The following is a 20,041-nucleotide window of genomic DNA, read 5'->3' on the forward strand; positions in this document are numbered from 1 at the left end:
AGGAAACATTTAGCATTGGGCTTCAAATGTTCTCGTTGAAAATCGGAGTGCCACAGACAAGCTTCGAGATAGCATTTACATGGTCTTCAAGCAAGGTCGGACTTTGGATAGTCAAAGGATTCATCGGGAACAACTTATAGAATAAGTCTTACAATTTCCTTATGGAAGAATGGATAACTTTGCTAAAAGTAAACTATAACAATAGGTCCTCCGACCAGGTGTGCTAGGCATGATATCACCTTACTGGGGTATATAAAGATCAATGCTATGACTTTTGGAAAATGTTCCAGCCAGCATATCTGACAAGTTTCAAATCTGATTGGTGTCAGGACACCTCAGACTCAAGATGCCTGAGAAGAAGAGGTGCAACATAATTGACGAGACGACATTATATGATTCTCGGGAAATGAACTATGGAAACGAGTTCCGAAACATCCTTAAACCAAGGAGAGAATGAGGAGGTGGCTGATGAACTCGGCCATAATTCATCGGGATTTCCAAAAGATGGATTTCCACAATTATGTGAACAAGGGGATAATATTTGTCACATCAAATGATATAATGAGGTATGCTCAAGGAAAACATACATAATTAACATTGGTTAGCATGATCAACGTTAGAATGGTGGTTCAACAACCAATAGTCTAAGAACGAACTATCGACCACCAACTTCAAAGCATTAGGGTTGCTAGAAGTTCAGAATCCAAGCAGCATTGTTCACCTGTTGGTACCCCAGTTCGAATCAACACGGGGACCAAGATATGAACGGAGATGGCGAGAAGTATTACTATATCAAGAATTCTTAATAGGTGGTGAAATTCTCACCACATCCCTGGCATAAAAGATGGTAATGCTCCAAGGTAAAGAAGAACAAATGCTGGATAGCAAGGATCTCAAGGTACAACACAAAACATGAACAAGTTTGTGTTGAAGGGAAAGCAATAATGTTGTCGATGATAACACAAATCATCGAGGGGAAGGATGATATTTATCATTATTAATTCGATTGATATCCTAGAAGAGCTCAAAATGTTGGTGCTGATCACGACACATTTGTCGAGAGATTTCATGGAGATGTAATCTATCGGCGATGACATCAAGTCAAAGGAATTATGAAGCAAAAGGTTATTGGAACCATGGGTATGACACAAACTCGAAATCAAGTTTGTTGTTCAAGGAGAAATGATACGGCGAGGAAGATCGACGAAATATTAGGTCATCGTCGAAAATTGTGCTCCGAGAAGAAGGACCGGGTAGCACAGTTAAAATTTAGCACGATAATGATATAACCAATCAGGCTAGACATGACGTGATCGAGTACAAACTTGTAAGTAAAGAAGATTACTAATAGTTGTTTAATCACGATGCGGACTCGATTCAGTTATCGATGTTCTTGAGTGTTTAATGACTCAGAGCCCGTGAAAAAAATGGAATCAGTGAGAATGTAGTACTTGATGGAGAACTCATAATAAGTTATGCAGTTCTGTGATAATCTCGAGATACCCGGGTGTAATACTCGACGAAAGATCAAATTAAAGGTTGGACTGGTATATTGATCCATAGAAGACAAGTGCTTAAACTTGCCCGAGAAATGGGATCAAAGAAGAACATATGGTCGGAACCACAATTCCAAAGGATCAATTCACCGATACCAATGGATATTATATCAAGGAAATAGTTATTATTACAAGAAGCTTCCATGATAGGATCTACATCGTGTCCAAGGGCATGAACACAGGTTCAAGGTCGACTCCCAGTTCTTCAAGGTATAACCTTCCATTCACCTCTCGCTTTTCGAAAATGACATTATTTGTTGAAAGTTTTACCTAGTGCAATACCAGATAAGTATAACCCGTGAAATCTTTCCGGTTCACACGGATTTAAGGAAGGCAGAGGTTCAACCCATCGGGGCATCGTAGAAACATATACCATAAACTTCAGGAGTAAATAATACAAGCTCGAAAGTGGATCATGGTTGACAAAGAAAAGGATACAATCTACCAAAGGCATTGTGTATCAAGGAAAGAACTCGAGGTTTTGAGAATATGCACGAGCGGTCAGATAATAATCCACAAAAGGATCTGGCGGACCGCAAAGAATCAGATGTGAGTATCGATACTCAACCAGAAGAAGAAAGAATGCAAGGAGATCGGATTATAGAAACAACTGACTAATTCAAAGTGCAAAGAAATTATGATTTCCAATTCAAGACACCAAAAGCAAACGCTATGATCAATGACAAATAAGTTGAATAGGCTTAAGGTTACAATCGACGACAATTTGATTGGTCGAGATTCAGCTCATGTTGAAAATGACATCTGAGCCAAAAGGAATAATTTATAAGGGTCAACTAATGATTGTGTGCATTCACACACAATAATTCATTAGGCTCAAAATGGCAAGGACAGGGGATGTCAACGAAGACTACTAAACATATGGAATTAACCATAATGCAAGCAGGCAAGAATTTCAAAAGTAATAGTCTGCTGAGGATTTCGAAAGACCAAATAGCATTTCAAAGAATTTTGTGAAACACATGATCTACTGGGGATGAACGAATCCTCGATAAGTGTGAGGAATTATGTGCAAGTGTATTCACGCTGAAAAGAGCTAACAGTAGACACAATGGATTCTCAAGATATTGGAAAGTATTCCATGGTATCTAGTAATAACAAGAGCATCGTGGAATGAAGGTATGGACGTCGAGTGTAAGTATTTATTCATAGGGATATACGGTGATAGGGAATTGCAAAAACGACGGGCACAAAGTATTGAGAGAACATAAGAGGGTATCTTCGAAATCTTCTGGTGCGGCAGGCGATCAAATGTGATAAGGGGCCCTCTAGAAGGAAGTAATTACGAAAACCTAGAGTCAGAGTTAGTAAATTCATGTTAACCCGAATAGAAGAGAGATTAGAGTCCCAGTGTATAGACGAGGAATAAAAGATCCTAATACCACCCAATGGCGACATGGGCCCATGGGCCGCACAACCATGTTAGTAAAACAGTTTTCATCAACTAGACTCAACTTCGGCCAAGGAGTGTGAAAAGAGGATTCCTACAGGCAGTCGGCTCTGATACCAACTTGTGACGCCCCCGATTCAATCATACACTAATCATACACGCAAACGTGTATGATCAAGATTAGAGACTCACCGGAAGATATCACAACACAACTCTACAAATAAAATAAGTCATACAAGCATCATATTACAAGCCAGGGGCCTCGAGGGCTCGAATACAAGAGCTCGATCATAGACGAGTCAGCGGAAGCAACAATATCTGAGTACAGACATAAGTTAAACAAGTTGTCATAAGATGGCTAGCACAAACGGGGATACAGATCGAACGAGGCGCAGGCCTCCTGCCTGGAATCCTCCTAACTACTCCTGGTCGTCGTCAGCAGGCTGCACGTAGTAGTAGGCACCTCCCGAGTAGTAGTAGTCGCTGTCGACGGTGGCGTCTGGCTCCTGGGCTCCAACGTCTGGTTGCAGCAATCGGGTATAGGAAAGGGGAAAAGGGGGAGAAAAGCAACCGTGAGTACTCATCCAAAGTACTCGCAAGCAAGGAGCTACACTACATATGTATGCATTGGTATCAACTGGAATAAGGCTATCATAGGTGGACTGAACTGCAGAATGCCGGAATAAGAGGGGGATAGCTAGTCCTTTCGAAGACTACGCTTCTGGTAACCTCCATCTTGCAGCATGTAGAAGAGAGTAGACTGAAGTCCTCCAAGTAGCATCGTGTAGCATAATCCTAACCGATGATCCTCCCCTTGTCGCCCTGTGAGAGAGCGATCAACGGTTGTATCTGGCACTTGGAAGGGTGTGTTTTATTAAGTATCCGGTTCTAGTTGTCATAAGGTCAAGGTACAACTCCAAGTCGTCCTGTTACCGAAGATCACGGCTATTCGAATAGATTAACTTCCCTGCAGGGGTGCACCACATAACCCAACACGCTCGATCCTATTTGGCCGGACACACTTTCCTGGGTCATGCCCGGCCTCGGAAGATCAACACGTCGCAGCCCTACCTAGGCACAACAGAGAGGTCAGCACGCCGGTCTAAATCCTATGGCGCAGGGGTCTGGGCCCATCGCCCATTGCACACCTGCACGTTGCGAGGGCGGCCGGAAGCAGACCTAGCCTAGCAGGCGTTCCAGTCCAATCCGGCGCGTGCCGCTCAGTTGCTGACGTCACAAAGGCTTCGGCTGATACCACGACATCGAGTGCCCATAATTGTCCCCGCGTAGATGGTTAGTGCGTATAGGCCAGTAGCCAGACTCAGATCAAATACCAAGATCTCGTTAAACGTGTTATCTTGAAATAACCGCGAACGCCGACCAGGGCCAGGCCCACCTCTCTCCTAGGTGGTCTCAACCTGCCCTGTCGCTTCGCCACAAAGATCCACTCAGAGGGCCGTCAGGACAAACGTCCTTTCGGACCCAATCCGTGGATCACTCGCGGGTACTCCTACGAGCCGACTCATCTTTAGCCATCATCAGTATCATATATATGTATAAGTATATACCCGTGATCAACTCCCGAGTGATCACGGCCCGATAGTATAGCATGGCAGACGGACAAGAATGTATGGCCATTGATGAGAAACTAGCATCCTAAACTAAGCATTTAGGATTGCAGGTAAGGTATCAACAGTTGTAGCAACAATGACAGGCTATGCATCAGGATAGGATTAACGGAAAGCAGTAACATGCTACACTACTCTAATGCAAGCAGTATAGAGGAGAGTAGGCGATATCTGGTGATTAGGGGGGGCTTGCCTGGTTGCTCTGGCAAGAGAGAGGGGTCGTCAACACCGTGGTCGTATTGGGTAGCAGCGGCGTCGGTCTCGGTGTATAGCGAGAGAAGAGGGGGAAGAAACAATAAATATATTGCAAACAATTGCATGACGATGCATGACATGACAAAGCATGATGCTAGGTGTGCCCTAACGCGGTACGAGGTGGTACCGGTGAAGGGAGAAATATCTGGGTAAGTATTCCCGGTGTTTCGCATTTTCGGACAGATGAACCGGAGGGGGAAAGTTGTGTGTTTTCTATGCTAGGGATGCGTGACGGACGAACGGGCTGCGTATCCGGATTCGTCTCGTCGTTCTGAGCAACTTTCATGTACAAAGTTTTTTCATCCGAGCTACGGTCTAATTTCTATGAATTTTCAAAGTTTTAAAGTTTTTCTGAAATTCCTGATTTATTATTAATTCGAAAATAAATGTGAAATACTAGGTGCACCCAGCTCTGGGTACATAGAAGTGTACCAGAGGGGCTGACATGTGGGTCCAAGGGGGTTAGGTTGACGCAGTCAACATAGGAATAGTATAAGCGGGTCCCGTGTGTCATAGACTAGGGCACTTTTTAATTTAATTTGTTACTTTAATTTACAGGGTCCACATGTCATAGGAACTACACCTAACCATTATTTATCCTAACTAGGACTACTAATCAGCTAACTAAACTAAACAGGGCCGGCCTCATCCATAGAGTCAGCCGGCCATGCGCGCACACACACCACACACACATACACACACGCGAGCCATGGCTAGAAGCAGCAAAAAGAGCAGCAGCTAAGTAGTGCATCAGGAAGAAGCAGCAACGGCAGTACGCGGTAGGCGGCAGCGGCGGCAAGAGCAACAACATGTAGTAAGCAGCGGCAACAGTATGCGAGCAGCATCAGCAGCTCGAGGAGAGGAAGTAGCAGGGCGAGCGCGGCGTACAGGCGCGCGGCGGCTGCAGTGAGCGTGGGCAGGGCGGCGCGAGCAGCAGCAGTGGCAGGGGGGTGCCGCTAGTACTCAGGGTGCAGCGGCAGCAGGTAGCAGACGAGCAGCATCAGCGGCACAGCGCGGGCACACACAGGAGCAAAGCCTCCGTCCATCACAGCCTCAGGCAGGCACGGGTCTACGGCAACGGATCGACGGTGGGGCTAGGGGGAGATGGAGGAGGAGCTCACAGTGAGCCTGTAGAGGTGCTAAGTGGGCTCGGGGAGGGCTCGACGGCGCCGGAATCGAAGACGAACGCCGGCGGTGGTCCGAGGTAAACGGAGCTCGATCTCGACGATGTAGGGGCTCCCGGCTTGAGCTCGTGGTCGAGGAGAACGTAGCGGTCGCTGGCGGAGCTTCTGGACACCTTGGCGCGGCGAGTGGAGACCGGTGGCCGCGGGGTCGACGAAGAGCTCGGCGGTGGTGGTTCGGCCATGTATGCGGAAGAGGAAAGCGGCGCGAGGGGGAGAGGGAAAGAACGCTAGGGTTCGGCCTGGGTGGTCGGGGGAGGACTTGTAGGCGACGGGGAGTAGCTGGATGGCCGGCACGTGGCCATCCATGGCCATGGACGTGTGAGGGGAAGCCACCCAGCCTCCTGTGAATAGGAGGTGGAAGATGAGAGGGGGAGTTGGGCTGGTTTCAGTTAGATGGGCCAAGTGGGGTAGATTAGGTCTGTTGTTTTGTTTCTCTTTTCTTTTATTCATGCTTTATACTATTATGTTTTATCTTCTATTCATTATAGTTTTATAAAATATAAAATTAGTTCCTAACATAGTATTACTACTTATTCTAATGCCACAATAACTTGCTACCCAAACTAAAATAGTTTCGTAATTATTTAGTATTTAAAAGTATTTAGATAATAGGTTTCGCTACTGTTTTATTCATCTAATAGTATTCAAATATTTTATAAAGGTGAGGTTTCTACACCATAATTAACTATGCACTATTTGGCTCACTCCGAACATTTTAGTTTCAGTGTTTGAAATTTTTTGATGTTTGACAAAAATTCAAATTTGAATTTAAACACTTTTGATCCAATGCGATATTAGCAACAGTAATCGAGGTGACGTGGCATCATTAGCAGAGGTTCACTGTAGCTTAATTATCCGGGTGTCACACGAGAGGTATGAGACCTCTGACAAGTACTTTGCCTACAAGATGGAGAAGAATAGATCAACCAGTGAGCATTGTGCTCAGATTGTCTGAGTACTATAATCGTTTGAATCAAGTGGGAGTTAATCTTCCAGATAAAATAGTGATTGACAGAGTTCTCTAGTCACTATCACCAAGTTACTGGAACTTCGTGATGAACTATAATATGCAAGGGATGACGTAAACGATTCCCGAGCTCTTCATGATGCTGAAATCGACGAAGGTAGAAATCAAGAAAAGTATCAAATGTTGATGGTTGACAAGACCACTAGTTTCAAGTAAAAGGGCAAGGGAAAGAAAGGGAACTTCAAGAAGAATGGCAAGCAAGATGCCACTCCCATGAAGAAGCCCAAAGCTAGACCCAAGCCTGAAACTGAGTGCTTATACTGCAAAGAAAATGGTGACTGGAAGCGAAACTGCCCCAAATACTTAGCGGATAAGAAGGATGGCAAAGTGAAAGTATATATGATATATATGTTATTGATGTGTACTTTACTAGTATTCATAGTAACCCCTGAGTATTTGATACTGGTTCAGTTGCTATGATTAGTAACTCGAAACAGGAGTTACAAAATGAACAAAGACTAGTTGAGGGCAAGGTGACGATGTGTGTTGGAAGTGATTCCAAGGTTGATAAGATCACCATCGCACACTCCCTTTACCTTCAGGATTAGTGTTGAATCTAAAATAAATGTTAATTGGTGTTTGTGTTGAGCATAATATGATTAGATCATGTTTATTGCAATACGGTTATTCATTTAAATCAAAAAATAATTGTTATTCTGTTTACATGAATAAAACCTTATGAGGTCATACACCCAAGGTGAATGGTTTATTGAATCTCGATCATAGTGATACACATATTCATAATATTGATGCCAAAAGATGCAAAGTTGATAATAATAGTGCAACATATTTGTGGCACTGCCGTTTAGGTCATATTGGTCTAAAGCGCATGAAGAAACTCCATGCTGATGGGCTTTTGGAATCACTTGATTATGAATCACTTGATGCTTGCGAACCATGCCTCATGGGCAAGATGGCTAAGACTCCGTTCTCCGGAACAATGGAGCGAGCAACAGAGTTATTGAAAATCATACATACTGATGTATGTGGTCTAATGAACATTGCTCACGGCGGGTATCGTTATTTTCTGACCTTCACAGATGATTTGAGCAGATATGGGTATATCTACTTGATGAAACATAAGTCTGAAACGTTTGAAAAATTTAAAGAATTTCAGAGTGAAGTGGAAAATCATCGTAACAAGAAAATAAAGTTTTTATGATCTGATCGCGGAGGCAAATATTTGAATTACGAGTTTGGTCTTCATTTGAAACGATGTGAAATAGTTTCGTAACTCACGCCACCTAGAACACCACAGCGTAATGGTGTGTCCGAACGTCATAACCGTACTTTATTAGATATGGTGTGATCTATGATGTCTCTTACCGATATATCACTATCGTTTTGGGGTTATGCATTAGAGACAGCTGCATTCACGTTAAATAGGGCACCATCTAAATCCATTGAGACGACACCATACGAACTGTGGTTTGGCAAGAAACCTAAGCTGTCGTTTCTTAAAGTTTGGGGTTGTGATGCTTATGTGAAAAAGCTTCAACCTGATAAGCTCGAAACCAAATCAGAGAAATGCGTCTTCATAGGATACCCAAAGGAGATTGTTGGGTACACCTTATATCACAGATCCGAAAGTAAGATATTCCTTGCTTAGAATGGATCCTTTCTAGAGAAGAAGTTTCTCTTCAAAGAAGTGACTGGGAGGAAAGTAGAACTTGATGAGGTAATTGTACCTGCTCCCTTATTGAAAAGTAGTTCATCACAGAAATCAGTTCCAGTGATTCCTACATCAATTAGTGAGGAAGCTAATGATGATGATCATGAAACTTCTGATCAAGTTACTACCGAACCTCGTAGGTCAACAGGAGTAAGATCCGCACTAGAGTGGTGCTGTAATCCTGTTCTGGAGGTCATGTTACTTGACCATGACGAACCTACGAACTATCAGGAAGCGATGATGAGCCTAGATTCTGACAGATGGCTTGAGGTCATGAAATCTGAGATAGAATCCATGTATGAGAACAAAGTATGGACTTCGGTGGACTTGCCCGATGATCGGCAAGCCATTAAAAATAAATGGATCTTCAAGAGGAAGGCGAACGCTGATAGTAGTGTTACTATCTACAACTCTCGAATGTCGAAAAAAGTTTTCGACAAATTCAAGGTGTTGACTACGATGAGATTTTCTCACTCATAGCGATGTTTAAGTCTGTATGAATCATGTTAGCAATTGCCACATTTTATGAAATCTGACAAATGGATGTCAAAAACTGCATTCCTTAATGGATTTCTTACAAAAGAGTTGTATATGATACAACAAGAAGGTTTTGTCAATCCTAAAGGTGCTAACAAAGTGTGCAAGCTCCAGCGATGCATCTATGGACTGGTGCAAGCATCTCGGAGTTGGAATATACGCTTTGATAAGTTGATCAAAGCATATAGTTTTATATAGACTTGTGGTAAAGTCTGCATTACATAAGTCTGTATTTACAAGAAAGTGAGTGGGAGCACTACAACATTTCTGATAAGTATATGTAAATGACATATTGTTGATCGGAAATAATGTAGAATTTTTTGGAAATCATAAAGGAGTGTTTGAAATGAGTTTTCAAAGAAAGACCTTGGTGAAGCTGCTTACATGTTGAGCATCAAGATCTATAAAAATAGATAAAAAACATTTTCTAAAAAAGTATCAAATTTTTGAACCGCAAACATTTCTTAAATTTATGAACATTTTTTTAAATAGGAACTTTTTTGAGGTTCCAGAACCTTTTTAAAAATTGTAAACAATATTTGAAAACAACAACATTTTTTGGTATTCCAGAAATATTTCTAATTTTTTAACAGGTTCCAAAAAGAATAATAAAGTCAAAAAAGAGAAATGTGAATTAACAAAAAAAGAAAAGAAAAACAAAAAAACAAAAAAAAATATGCTCAGGCCTTGATTCAACTAGGCAAGACACCGCTTCCGTCGGGTTCTTGTTGTGCCGACCCAAGCATACACGGATTTAAAAAAGTACATCAATTTTGAAGACAAATGTTCACGAGTTTGAAAAAAACTTGCGGAATTTGACAAATGTTCCTAAAAGTTAAAAAGAGTTCATGGGTTGAAAAAATTCATGAATTTGAAAACGAAGTTTGCGAATTTAAGAAAATATTCATAAATTTGAAAAGTTTGCATATTTAGAAAAAAGTTTATGATTTAAAAACTGTTCACAAATTTAAATAAAAAATGAAATGAAAAAGAGAGAAAATTTTGAAATTAGATGGAAAATGAGACAAATAAAAACCGAAAAACCCACAAAATCTGTCGAAAGATGTTCGCAAATTGTTCATGTTTCAATTTTTTATTCAAATTTGAAAAACTGTTTGCTAAAATTTCATTCATAAATTGAAAACTATCTGGCATTTCAAAATTGTTCACATTTTTTTCAATAAAATTTTTGATTTTTTTCAAAAAATATTTCATAAATATTAACGCTCTTGTGTTCTCTTATATATATCGCGCTAGAAAATACCACAAGTAGCAGTTGGGTGAAGTGGTTAGTAGCTCTTCCTACAAGTGGGAGTGCTTGAGTTCAAGTCCGGACGTGGTTAGGAGGGACATGGCTTAATGGGCCGGCCCAGTCCCGATTCTTATACGAGCTCTCGACTTTTGAAAAAGACCATCTTGCCCTTTATTAGGAAGGAGTATGAGGTAATCTCAACTGTTGATATATTGGTAGGAGGGACATGGCTTTCCCTCAAAAAAAAGGAGGAACATGGCTTAATGGGCGGCCCTAGTTGCGATTCTTATAGAAGCTCTCGTGATGTACTTTCAAAAAAGACCATCTCGCTCTTTATTATAAAGGGTATGGAATAATCTCAACCATTGATATATTTAGGGGGGTGTAGCGAAGCACAAGTGAAAGAGAAATGGTGACTAGCTTGGCCAGCCCACAATCCAATTGTTAATAGACAGAAGTTCATCTTTCTTAGCCTTGTTCGCCCAGATTTTAACCATGGCAGTGCATTGTTTCGCAACTACACCGGGGGTAGTTCCAAATGTTACTGCAAGCTAGCTCTTTAACCCCTCCAAAATTCATGAGCTCGTAGTAATTTCCAACAGAGAAGGGTACAAAATGATTCATTTGAAGGGCCCGCTTGTCCAAAGAACCCTCTTGGAGACGGACAGAGTTGAGGAAGAGGGCAAGTGCATAGAGCTCGTTGTCCACCCTATCAGATGTGATAGGTCGAGTGTGAATTATTCATTATCCGGCTCTCCTGCATAGGGCAAGTGCATAGAGCTCGTTGTCCGCCACAGAAATGCTAGGTCTTTGAGAGGGATACTGATCAGGCTAAGCTCCTTGGACAACGTTGTCCGCCACTAATTGTTTTGGAGAGGAAATGGATACAAAAGGGCCCACTAGTAGTCCATTTATCTTTCCCGAACATAGTTGTCTCCTCATCTCCGATTTGCACAAGCCACCTCTCCGTAACCTCTTAAGTGAACATTGATTTGTGACCAGGCTCTTGTATTAAGAGGGAGGCGATCACCTACCCAGCTATTATTGAAACTAGATGATGCCCCATACGTTGTTGCAAGAATATTTTTGTAATATTTCAATGAGGTTTTTGGTTACACGAAACATCAATATTTGAAATAATAGTTTTTGAAAGTATATAAGAATTTGATGTAAATAGCATAATAGAATGGAATTTTACATGCATACATGATTGCATGGTGAAGTGGATTTTCAATATGCATAGTTGCATGTTGAGGTGGGCCTTTTTCTATGCACGTTGAATGATGAGGTGGCATACTTGCATGTTGAGAGAAATATATTGGTGAGGGCTAGCTATTTAGATATAGAAGATGTGCAGCTTTGATCCACCTTGCCCATGGGGTGTTCGACACTGTAAGGAGGCGGTAAACAGAACTCACTAGAAGACAATCATTTTGAGAACTTAAATTTTTACTCCCAGTCCTCCTTAGATAGATCGACAGATCTGATCCCAAACAATCAAGCAATCAACTCCGTTAGAACATCTCTAGCAAACCTCTTAAAACGCGGACCTTTATAGCGCGTTTACAGTTCGCAGCCGTCTTCGAATACGGGCCGAAACAGCTGCGGCAGAACAGAAACCGTAACTAAACTTGCAAAATTTGAAAAAATACATCCGCGCGAGAATTTGTACAAGTCCGGTAGTACTACTAGCAGTTGATCATCTTCAAGTCATACAAATTAGTGTTAAAAAAAAGTCATACAAAGTAGCATTTGTACATACAATATTTGGAGCCGTAGCACTACTAGAACTACCGCAATCCTAATATACAAAATTGGCTCACCGGAGCCAGGGGGTTGCGGGGTTTCTACTATTCGGTTTTTTGGTAAATTCGGTTTGCAGATGTAGAAACCGAATTTGACAATTAAAAACAACTACCGAAAAGTAGGTTAACCGAAAATTCGGTTCAGTTTTCAGTTTATACCGAACAGTTGCTTTGTCGCTGACAAGTAACAGCGCAACTGTGAGGTGTGAGACCTGAAACCTGTTTATTATATAGCCAAGGACCTTACGCACTTGAGCATAGCGGGGCGATGTGGAACTAAACGAATAAGACAGTTCGCTGTGCTACACACTCCACCAGCACGATTGGGCCATTCTATTTATATGGACGGCCCAGGCCTATGACACAGAAAGCTGGCTGGTTTAGCTTGTACATGGGCCTGTGCACAAAAAAATTAGCTCGCACGTGGCCGCGAGTGGCTGTCGGCTTTGCGAGACGTGTTGTTAGCCTGGTGCGTGATACGAGGGAGCCTTGTACTTGCCTGGAGTACAGGATCACTCGACGCTTCGGTTTTTATTTCGGTCATCGGTTTCATACCGAACCTGCCGATTTGAGTTCGGTTAATAAAAGTGAAAACCGAATTTTACTGTAGCAGGAGCAAAAACCGAAAAATCAGTTTATTCGGTTTCGGTATTCGGTTGGTCGGTTTTTATGCCCACCCCTAATCGGAGACGAGGTCGGCATAGACCTTGTCCTGCTTCTTGGCTATGAGGCGCCATCCCTCCTGGTTGGTCATGAACTCCTGCGCCGCCGCGAGCCCCTGCTCGAGGAAGATCCGGTCGATCTCGACGTCCCGTTGACGGCGCTGCTCCTCCTCCCACGTAGAGCACGCGATGATGGCGGCCTCCATGACTTCCGCCTCCGCCGGAGGGAGGTAATCCTTCAGCCCAATGATGCCCCACCGCTCCGGCTCCCTCTTCACCGTGCTTTTCACCGTGCGGAGCGGCGGGAGCTCCTCCGGCTCTCTTGGAGCCGGAGGACAGGCCGCGGCAGAGGAGCTCCTGCCTGCGGTCGTACTCCGTCTCGCGGCGGAGGAGCGACGGCTGGCGTAGTTGGTGTACCTACAGGCAGCCCTTTTCCTCGCGGTGTCGGCAACGACACACCACCTTCGCTCGGGGTCGTTGTCGCCGCTGGCGCCACGGCCCACCGACCACTTGCCTCGCCACATCTTGAGGGGGGAGAGGAGATTGAAGTAGCCGGCGGCGCGAAATCGAGTGGGGGAAATGGGGATTGCGGCGGCGCGCGGATAGGGTTCCGACCCGTATACGAGTAGCAAACCTACATATACCGCGCGAGGGGGGCGATTTGCGAGCCACTATAAAAACTTTTACGAGCCGGGCGACTATACTGGCTCTGGTCTAGCCCAAAAAACAGGTCGAACCCGTATAGTCGCCGGATTTTTATGGACCACCCCCTTTCAAGGGGTCTACTAGAGATACTCTTAGCCTTCTCTTCCCCCTTCCAAAGAAATGATCTCCTGAGTGTCAATCTCATTAACCACCCACAGGCCACAGGGGTAATTCGATGCATGACACGAAATACTCCCTCCATCCGCGAATAAGACCGTTTGTCTTAAGTCAAAGTTTAAAAAGTTTGACTAACTTTATAAAAAAGAGTAGTAACATATATGACATAAAATTGGTACATTATGAAAGTACATTTCAAAAGCGGATCTTGCTATAGTAATTTAGTATCATAAATGCTGCTACTTTTTCTAATAAAATTGGTCAAAATTTTAAAATTTTGACTTAAAACAAAAGCTAAAAATGCACTTATTCACAGACAGAGGAAGTAAGCAGGAATAGCTGACAGAACCGATTTTGTGATCAGCATCCCTCTCCTAGTGTGTTGTACGCATATTGAAGCACAGGGCATGGCATTGTGATAATGACTGGATGACAAAGTTTTCCCCCTTGACGCAATATTTTGGTGACTAGTAAGTTGCCCGTGCGTTGCTAAAGAAGATAAAACATGTATAGAAATATATTACTAAAATTTATTTTATTTATTGAACCCTCAACCACACACCCATTGGATTATTAAACATGTACTCACTCCGCCAGAAAATACTTGTCGAAGAAATGGACAAATAGGTAGTATATAGAAACATCATCGACTAAATTTAGGATCCGAGCTTCCTATCGTGCATATAATCAACTACTACCATGAACTGCAGTTCATTAAGATATAATATAATTGCTCCGAGACTCAATTAGGCTACATGGTGAACCTTGTGGAGACGTAAAAAAAACACGAATAAGGGTGAAGAGGTGGCAATCAACTCGCATGGAAGGATTTCAGACGCAGCGAACAGCGCGATGGACAGTCCATTTATTACCACTGTATGATCCGGGAGCAAGTAGATAGCAAGATTTTCATTCACCGAAACTCCCAGCTGAGGCATCATACTCATTACTCCAGGCATTTGGCTCATGACGTTTATTGGTCAGTTAGAAAAGCAAACCGCTCCTTGGAGAAGTAAACAGAACTTCTACCTCTCTGATAGTTGAATCTGTTTTGTTCTACTAACTGGTTTTCTGAAAACCAAAAATAAAATCTCATAGAAATGCAGAGGCAAACACACCATCACCAGTTCACCACCAACTGAAATTTTTATAGGAGTAGAGATCAGAACTGACTAAGCATCTAATGTCGCCACGAAATAACATCATCAAAATTGCCAGAAATAAGTAAACTCACCAGTGAATGAAAGGAAAACTTGGGTCCATAAATAAGAAAGAACAAATGTAGTACATAAATACACGGTTCATACAACAATTCCTCCCTCGAAACCTCGTCAGGCAAACAACACAAATATCAGTAACTTCCAACAACCTTACTCTGCCCATGATGGTTGCCCACTAATACAACTAAAGAAATACTCCCTCTATCCCATAATATAAGAACGTTTTTGACACTAGTGTAGTGTTAAAAACGTTCTTATATTTTGGGACAGAGGGAGTATAAGTCATGCCAAATCATTTTAATAAGCTATTCTAGCAGAAGGATATCTAATACCATGGTATCGGACCAATGAACTTACAGTTTCCAAGTCCTAGGCTGAGCCTACCAACTGCTGCTACCCCCTTGCTGACATTCCTCTCTGATCAGTGGACGCTGCAAGTAGCCAAGCACACAACAGTTAAGCAGAGCAAGCACAAACCAAGGTACAGAAAACACAAAGTGAAAAGGCTACTTGCTGGCCCAAAGAAACTGCCAATTCTGCACAGGTTCTTATTATGTGAGTTGATCAATCCTAGGCTTTTGGAATAATGTGTTGAGTAGATGTAAAAGTTACATTATAGGCATGTTTAAATCTAGCTAAATGAAGGTTAATTATCTTTCCTTGGGTTGTTTAACTGCATGATTATCTAACAATTTAACGTCATATATCAATGCAGCATATTGTTATGCACTAAAAAAGAATCTTGCAAACAGTAATGGATGGAAGAGATCTAGAAATAGCCACATCGAACAATATCCAGCCATAGCAAACAATTGGAAATTATTTCTGCCTACAACAGCCACAACAAACAATTGGGAAAATATTTTTAAACATATCCACTGTCAAGCATCAAGCAACCAATTTCTAACAATTGCATGATATCTGCAGTTTGCGTTTGAAGAACAGTCAGTAATTTATGCCATGGAGTACACTGCACAATGCCAGAAAAATTAGAGTGGAGGAGGCCGACTACCTTGCAGAGAAACAGCAGCAATGTCCTTCCTGGAGGTGGCGGAGACCATGGATGACGACCTTCGTCTGTGGACGGCGACCTTCAAGGAAACGCCGCCACGGAGAAGAGTGGTGACAGCAGTGCTCAGACGGAGGAAAGGGTGGGGGAGCAAAGAACGGCCACGGTGGCCTTTCAAGGCAGACAGCAGCGGCGTGATCCCGGATGGACAAGGGGGTTGGGTGTGGAGAGGTAGATGAACTTGGAGAGACGAGCTGTCATGGCGATGCTGAATGAGGGATGACGAGGACGGTGGGGAAGGAACAATGTCAACACTTGTGTGGTGGGAGGGGAGGGTGGGTGTGGAGATCGTTGGTGGCTCTCCAGCAGCAGACGGCATGGAGTTTCTCGAGGAGAGGTTCGGATTTGACCTTCTTGTGACGCACATCAGCTGGGAAGGGGAATAAATAGTGGGTGGCAGCGCCACCACAGACGGGAGCGGGCGGAGGAAACGGTGAGGAGGAATGGGAGGTGGTGGCGGTGGTGCGTGGCGAGGTGATGCGGCGGAGGAGGTGGCAGGAGAGGCACTGGCGGTGAACGGCGCCGGCATCGGAGCGGCAGATCGGTGATTCCATGGTTGGGTCAGGTGGGCGGTTGGAGAGAGAGAGAGAGAGAGAGAGAGAGAGAGAGACTAAGGGGTTAAGTGTAAATGTGGACGCAGTGACGGGCGTCTTTTTGCAAAATTCCCAAAGCTTGGCCCACATGCGTTCGATGCGGATCAGATGGCCTGAAAAGACAGACGGAAGACACACCATCATCATCAACTGTGTCTTTTATAGGAGTAAAGAAGACTTGCTGCAGTATATCAAACACTACAATGTTACTTCTATAATATTGAACTATTTTATTGAATGGCTACCAGGCAAGTAGATGAATAGTAATCCCAACAACTCAGAAAAATAACATATTACTATAAAAGTAACAGAGTTATGTAAAGAGAAGTGGTTATACCACAGTTATTTAATTATCTTTACAAGCTAGATCTTTCCAATAGGCAGAGTAAAGCTCTTTAAGCAATCATTTTACAAAATGCAGTGCAAATAAATTACCTTTAAATCAACTGTGAGTACTCTTTTCACAAAGACAAATTTGTCCTGAATATTTTGATTATTTACATCTTAGGGCAAAAAATAAATTGCTAAATACAGTACAATAGGCTAATAGCCAATTGTCTAGAAAATTTCCAACTAGCACTGTCAAAGAAATATTCATGTCCGAGCATGTTGTTTGCCAGAAATTTTAAAAGCGTGCTCTTACGCAACAATATTGATGAACCAAATTACTTATTTGACAAGAGAAGCATATTACCACAAAAATCTTTGACTGACTATTGCTGATTCTCAAGCACTTCTAAGATTGCAGGCACATCCATTGAAATTAGGTAACGGTTAAAGTCACAACACAGTCCAACCAATTCTCCATTTTTGTTAATGACCAATGCTCCATCTCCTGAATATATATTTGCACAACTGTTGTGGTGGAAATAGTTCTCGTGTATTGAACTGCATGTAAAGAGGCAAGTAATTCTTACGAGACAGATCATCCAAAAATAAATAGTTTTCTTAGAAAAAAAGAACTTACATGAGATAACCAGGGGTTATGATGCCTGTGTAGTCACCTTCGTATGCACTATAGGTATAAATGTTTTCAGACATTAAAAGTGGTGTCCTGCATACTTCAAGTGACTGCACGAGATTTGTATTAAGCACATCTCCAGGAAAATAACATTGTATTGAAGCAACATTATCCCATATTTTGATATCGTGCTTATTAGGGGAAAATTTTCTTCCGTCAGGGAAAACCAATGTGACCGTGCAATTCACCAATGACACCGGAATATTTTTCGAGCAGGCTACTACAGTAGCGGAGTGTGCGTCACAATCAGCAACATAACCGTGCAAAAATAAGTCATCGATTCTTATCTTCAGAACAATTCTACTGATCCTGCGATGGAGATCGCCCTAAATACAAAACGAAACATCTGGTAAATGAGGTGGAAAACCTAAAAGGCGAGACAGAACAAATGCTAAAGAATTCTGACCTGATCCATGAAGAAATCGTCCAACCAGTTGACGAGGAAGTCAAACAAGTTGGCGGCAGCGAGGTGGGCGGCAGTCTGGTCTGCTCGCTCTACCCCGTATATCCAAGTCGACCGGCGGCGGCCGTATCGGAGAAGCCAAGGCGGCGGCGCACAGATCAGACGGCGTTGGTGCCGTATCCCTAGGTTGAAGTGCCCTAACTGCAATAACCGGGCTATAGAATAGGAGTCGCGGATGCATGTGGACTATGGGCCGGCCTCTTGGCCTGGGTTTCATGGGCCTGCTCGTTGCACGCGGCTGAGCCCATTAGCTCTTTCATTCGATGCCTTCATTCGAGGGAGCAATTGGTTAACGAGCCCTCCTTCAGGAGCCTCGCAACGATCAGCGTCACTTAATGCGCTCTCAGTCATTCGTCACGAGTCGCGCTCTGGACGCTCTCTTCGGATTTTTTTTTTATTTTTCTGCACGCGTTTTCGGCTTTTTAAACGGTTTTTTCTGGGTTTTTTCGACGTTTTGGTTTTTTCCCGGCCTTCCTTAGCTTTTTGATCAAAACAAAATTTTCGAATTTTTTTTGCATGAAAAAACGTGTTTTCTTTTTTTTTCTTTCACGAAAGTCACGGTTTTTTTGTAAGAGGCACGGTTGTGCTTTAGCGAGAGTCACAGCCGCGCCTTTCGGAAACAAAAAAAAACCTGTTTTCTATTTTTTTCGCGAGAGTCATGATTTTGCTTCCGCAAGAGGCACGGTTGTGCTTTCGCGAGAGTCACGACCGTGCCTCTCGGAAAGGAAAAAATGAAACGCGTTTTCTGTTTTTTTTCTTTCATGAGAGTCACGGTTTTGCTTCCGCGAGAGGCACGGTTGTGGTTTCGTGAGAGTCACGGCCGTGCTTCTCAGAAAGGGAAAAAATACGTGTTTTCTATTTTTTCTTTCGCGAGAGTCACAGTTTTGCTTCCGCAAAAGGCACGGTTGTGCTTTCGCGAGAGTCACGGCCGTGCCTCTTGAAAATGAAAAAAAATGTGTTTTTGTTTTTTTCCTTCCATGAGAATTACGGTTTTGCTTCCACAAGAGGCACGGGTGTGATTTCGCGAGAGGCACGGGCGTGCCTCTTTCGGAAAGGGAAAAAATCGTGCTCCCGGTTCGGTTTTTTTGCCCGGTTTTTTTCTTCCGGTTTCTTTCATGAAAAAAAAGTTCGTTAAAACCTATCAACATGGGATCTAGTTTTGAATATCTCGACGCGAGGAATCCAATGATAAAAACGGTTCGAGATTTGGATGCACGGTTTAAAAGATAAAACGTTTTGAATAAACGGATCTACGAAAAAAGGGAAAACTCACAGGTTGCGACAAGTGGCATGCTGCATGTGCGTCACTTGTCGCAACCTGGGAAAGTGAAGTGTTCTTTGCAACGAGTACTCCTTAATTAGTGATTTCATTCATTCAATATCAGGAAATGGTATATATTTCCCCAATTCATTAGGTATAGACTATAAAATTCATGATTTAAGACAAAACACAATTTGAGATAAGCAATGCAAAATATGTATTTTTAAGTATGATTTGCAGACTAATATATCTTGTTAGAAGGGAGAGAGGGATTTGATGAAATTATTGATGTATTGCTTGAGCCTCGTGGGCATATATATAAAAGTACATGATCTACTTGGAGTACAATACAAGCCAGAATATTCCTAGTTTATCCTATGTTTCCTAATACAATCACGTTACTCAACATCCCCCCGCAGTCACAACGGTAGCGACGCAGACGGTGAGATTGGAGAAGAATCCGAAGGCAAGCCGACGGACACCCCCTCACAGTCGTAAGGGTCGACGCATCGCGGAGTCGTGGCTGGAGTGGCAACCGACGAGGTTGCTCAAGCAAGGCAGTAGCCCTTTGTGCCGTTGTCGAGGTAGCCGAAAGCGTGGGTGGTG

At 43.0% G+C, this 20,041-nt stretch overlaps 1 protein-coding gene across 1 annotated transcript; it reads right to left on the reverse strand.

Moving 5' to 3' along the window:
- Positions 1 to 15,045: 15,045 nt before the first annotated feature.
- Positions 15,046 to 18,311, reverse strand: LOC123104327 (pollen-specific leucine-rich repeat extensin-like protein 1). The gene is made up of 5 exons (XM_044526153.1): positions 18,118 to 18,311; positions 17,658 to 18,037; positions 17,385 to 17,578; positions 16,041 to 16,803; positions 15,046 to 15,459 (listed from the first exon to the last, which is right to left on the reverse strand). The coding sequence occupies exons 4-5, from the start codon at positions 16,624 to 16,626 to the stop codon at positions 15,422 to 15,424; spliced, it is 624 nt and encodes a 207-aa protein (XP_044382088.1). The 5' UTR covers positions 16,627 to 16,803; positions 17,385 to 17,578; positions 17,658 to 18,037; positions 18,118 to 18,311; the 3' UTR covers positions 15,046 to 15,421.
- Between the last annotated feature and the right edge of the window lie 1,730 nt (positions 18,312 to 20,041).

The sequence above is a fragment of the Triticum aestivum genome, chromosome 5A, assembly GCF_018294505.1.
Source record: "Triticum aestivum cultivar Chinese Spring chromosome 5A, IWGSC CS RefSeq v2.1, whole genome shotgun sequence".
NCBI lineage: Eukaryota > Viridiplantae > Streptophyta > Magnoliopsida > Poales > Poaceae > Triticum > Triticum aestivum.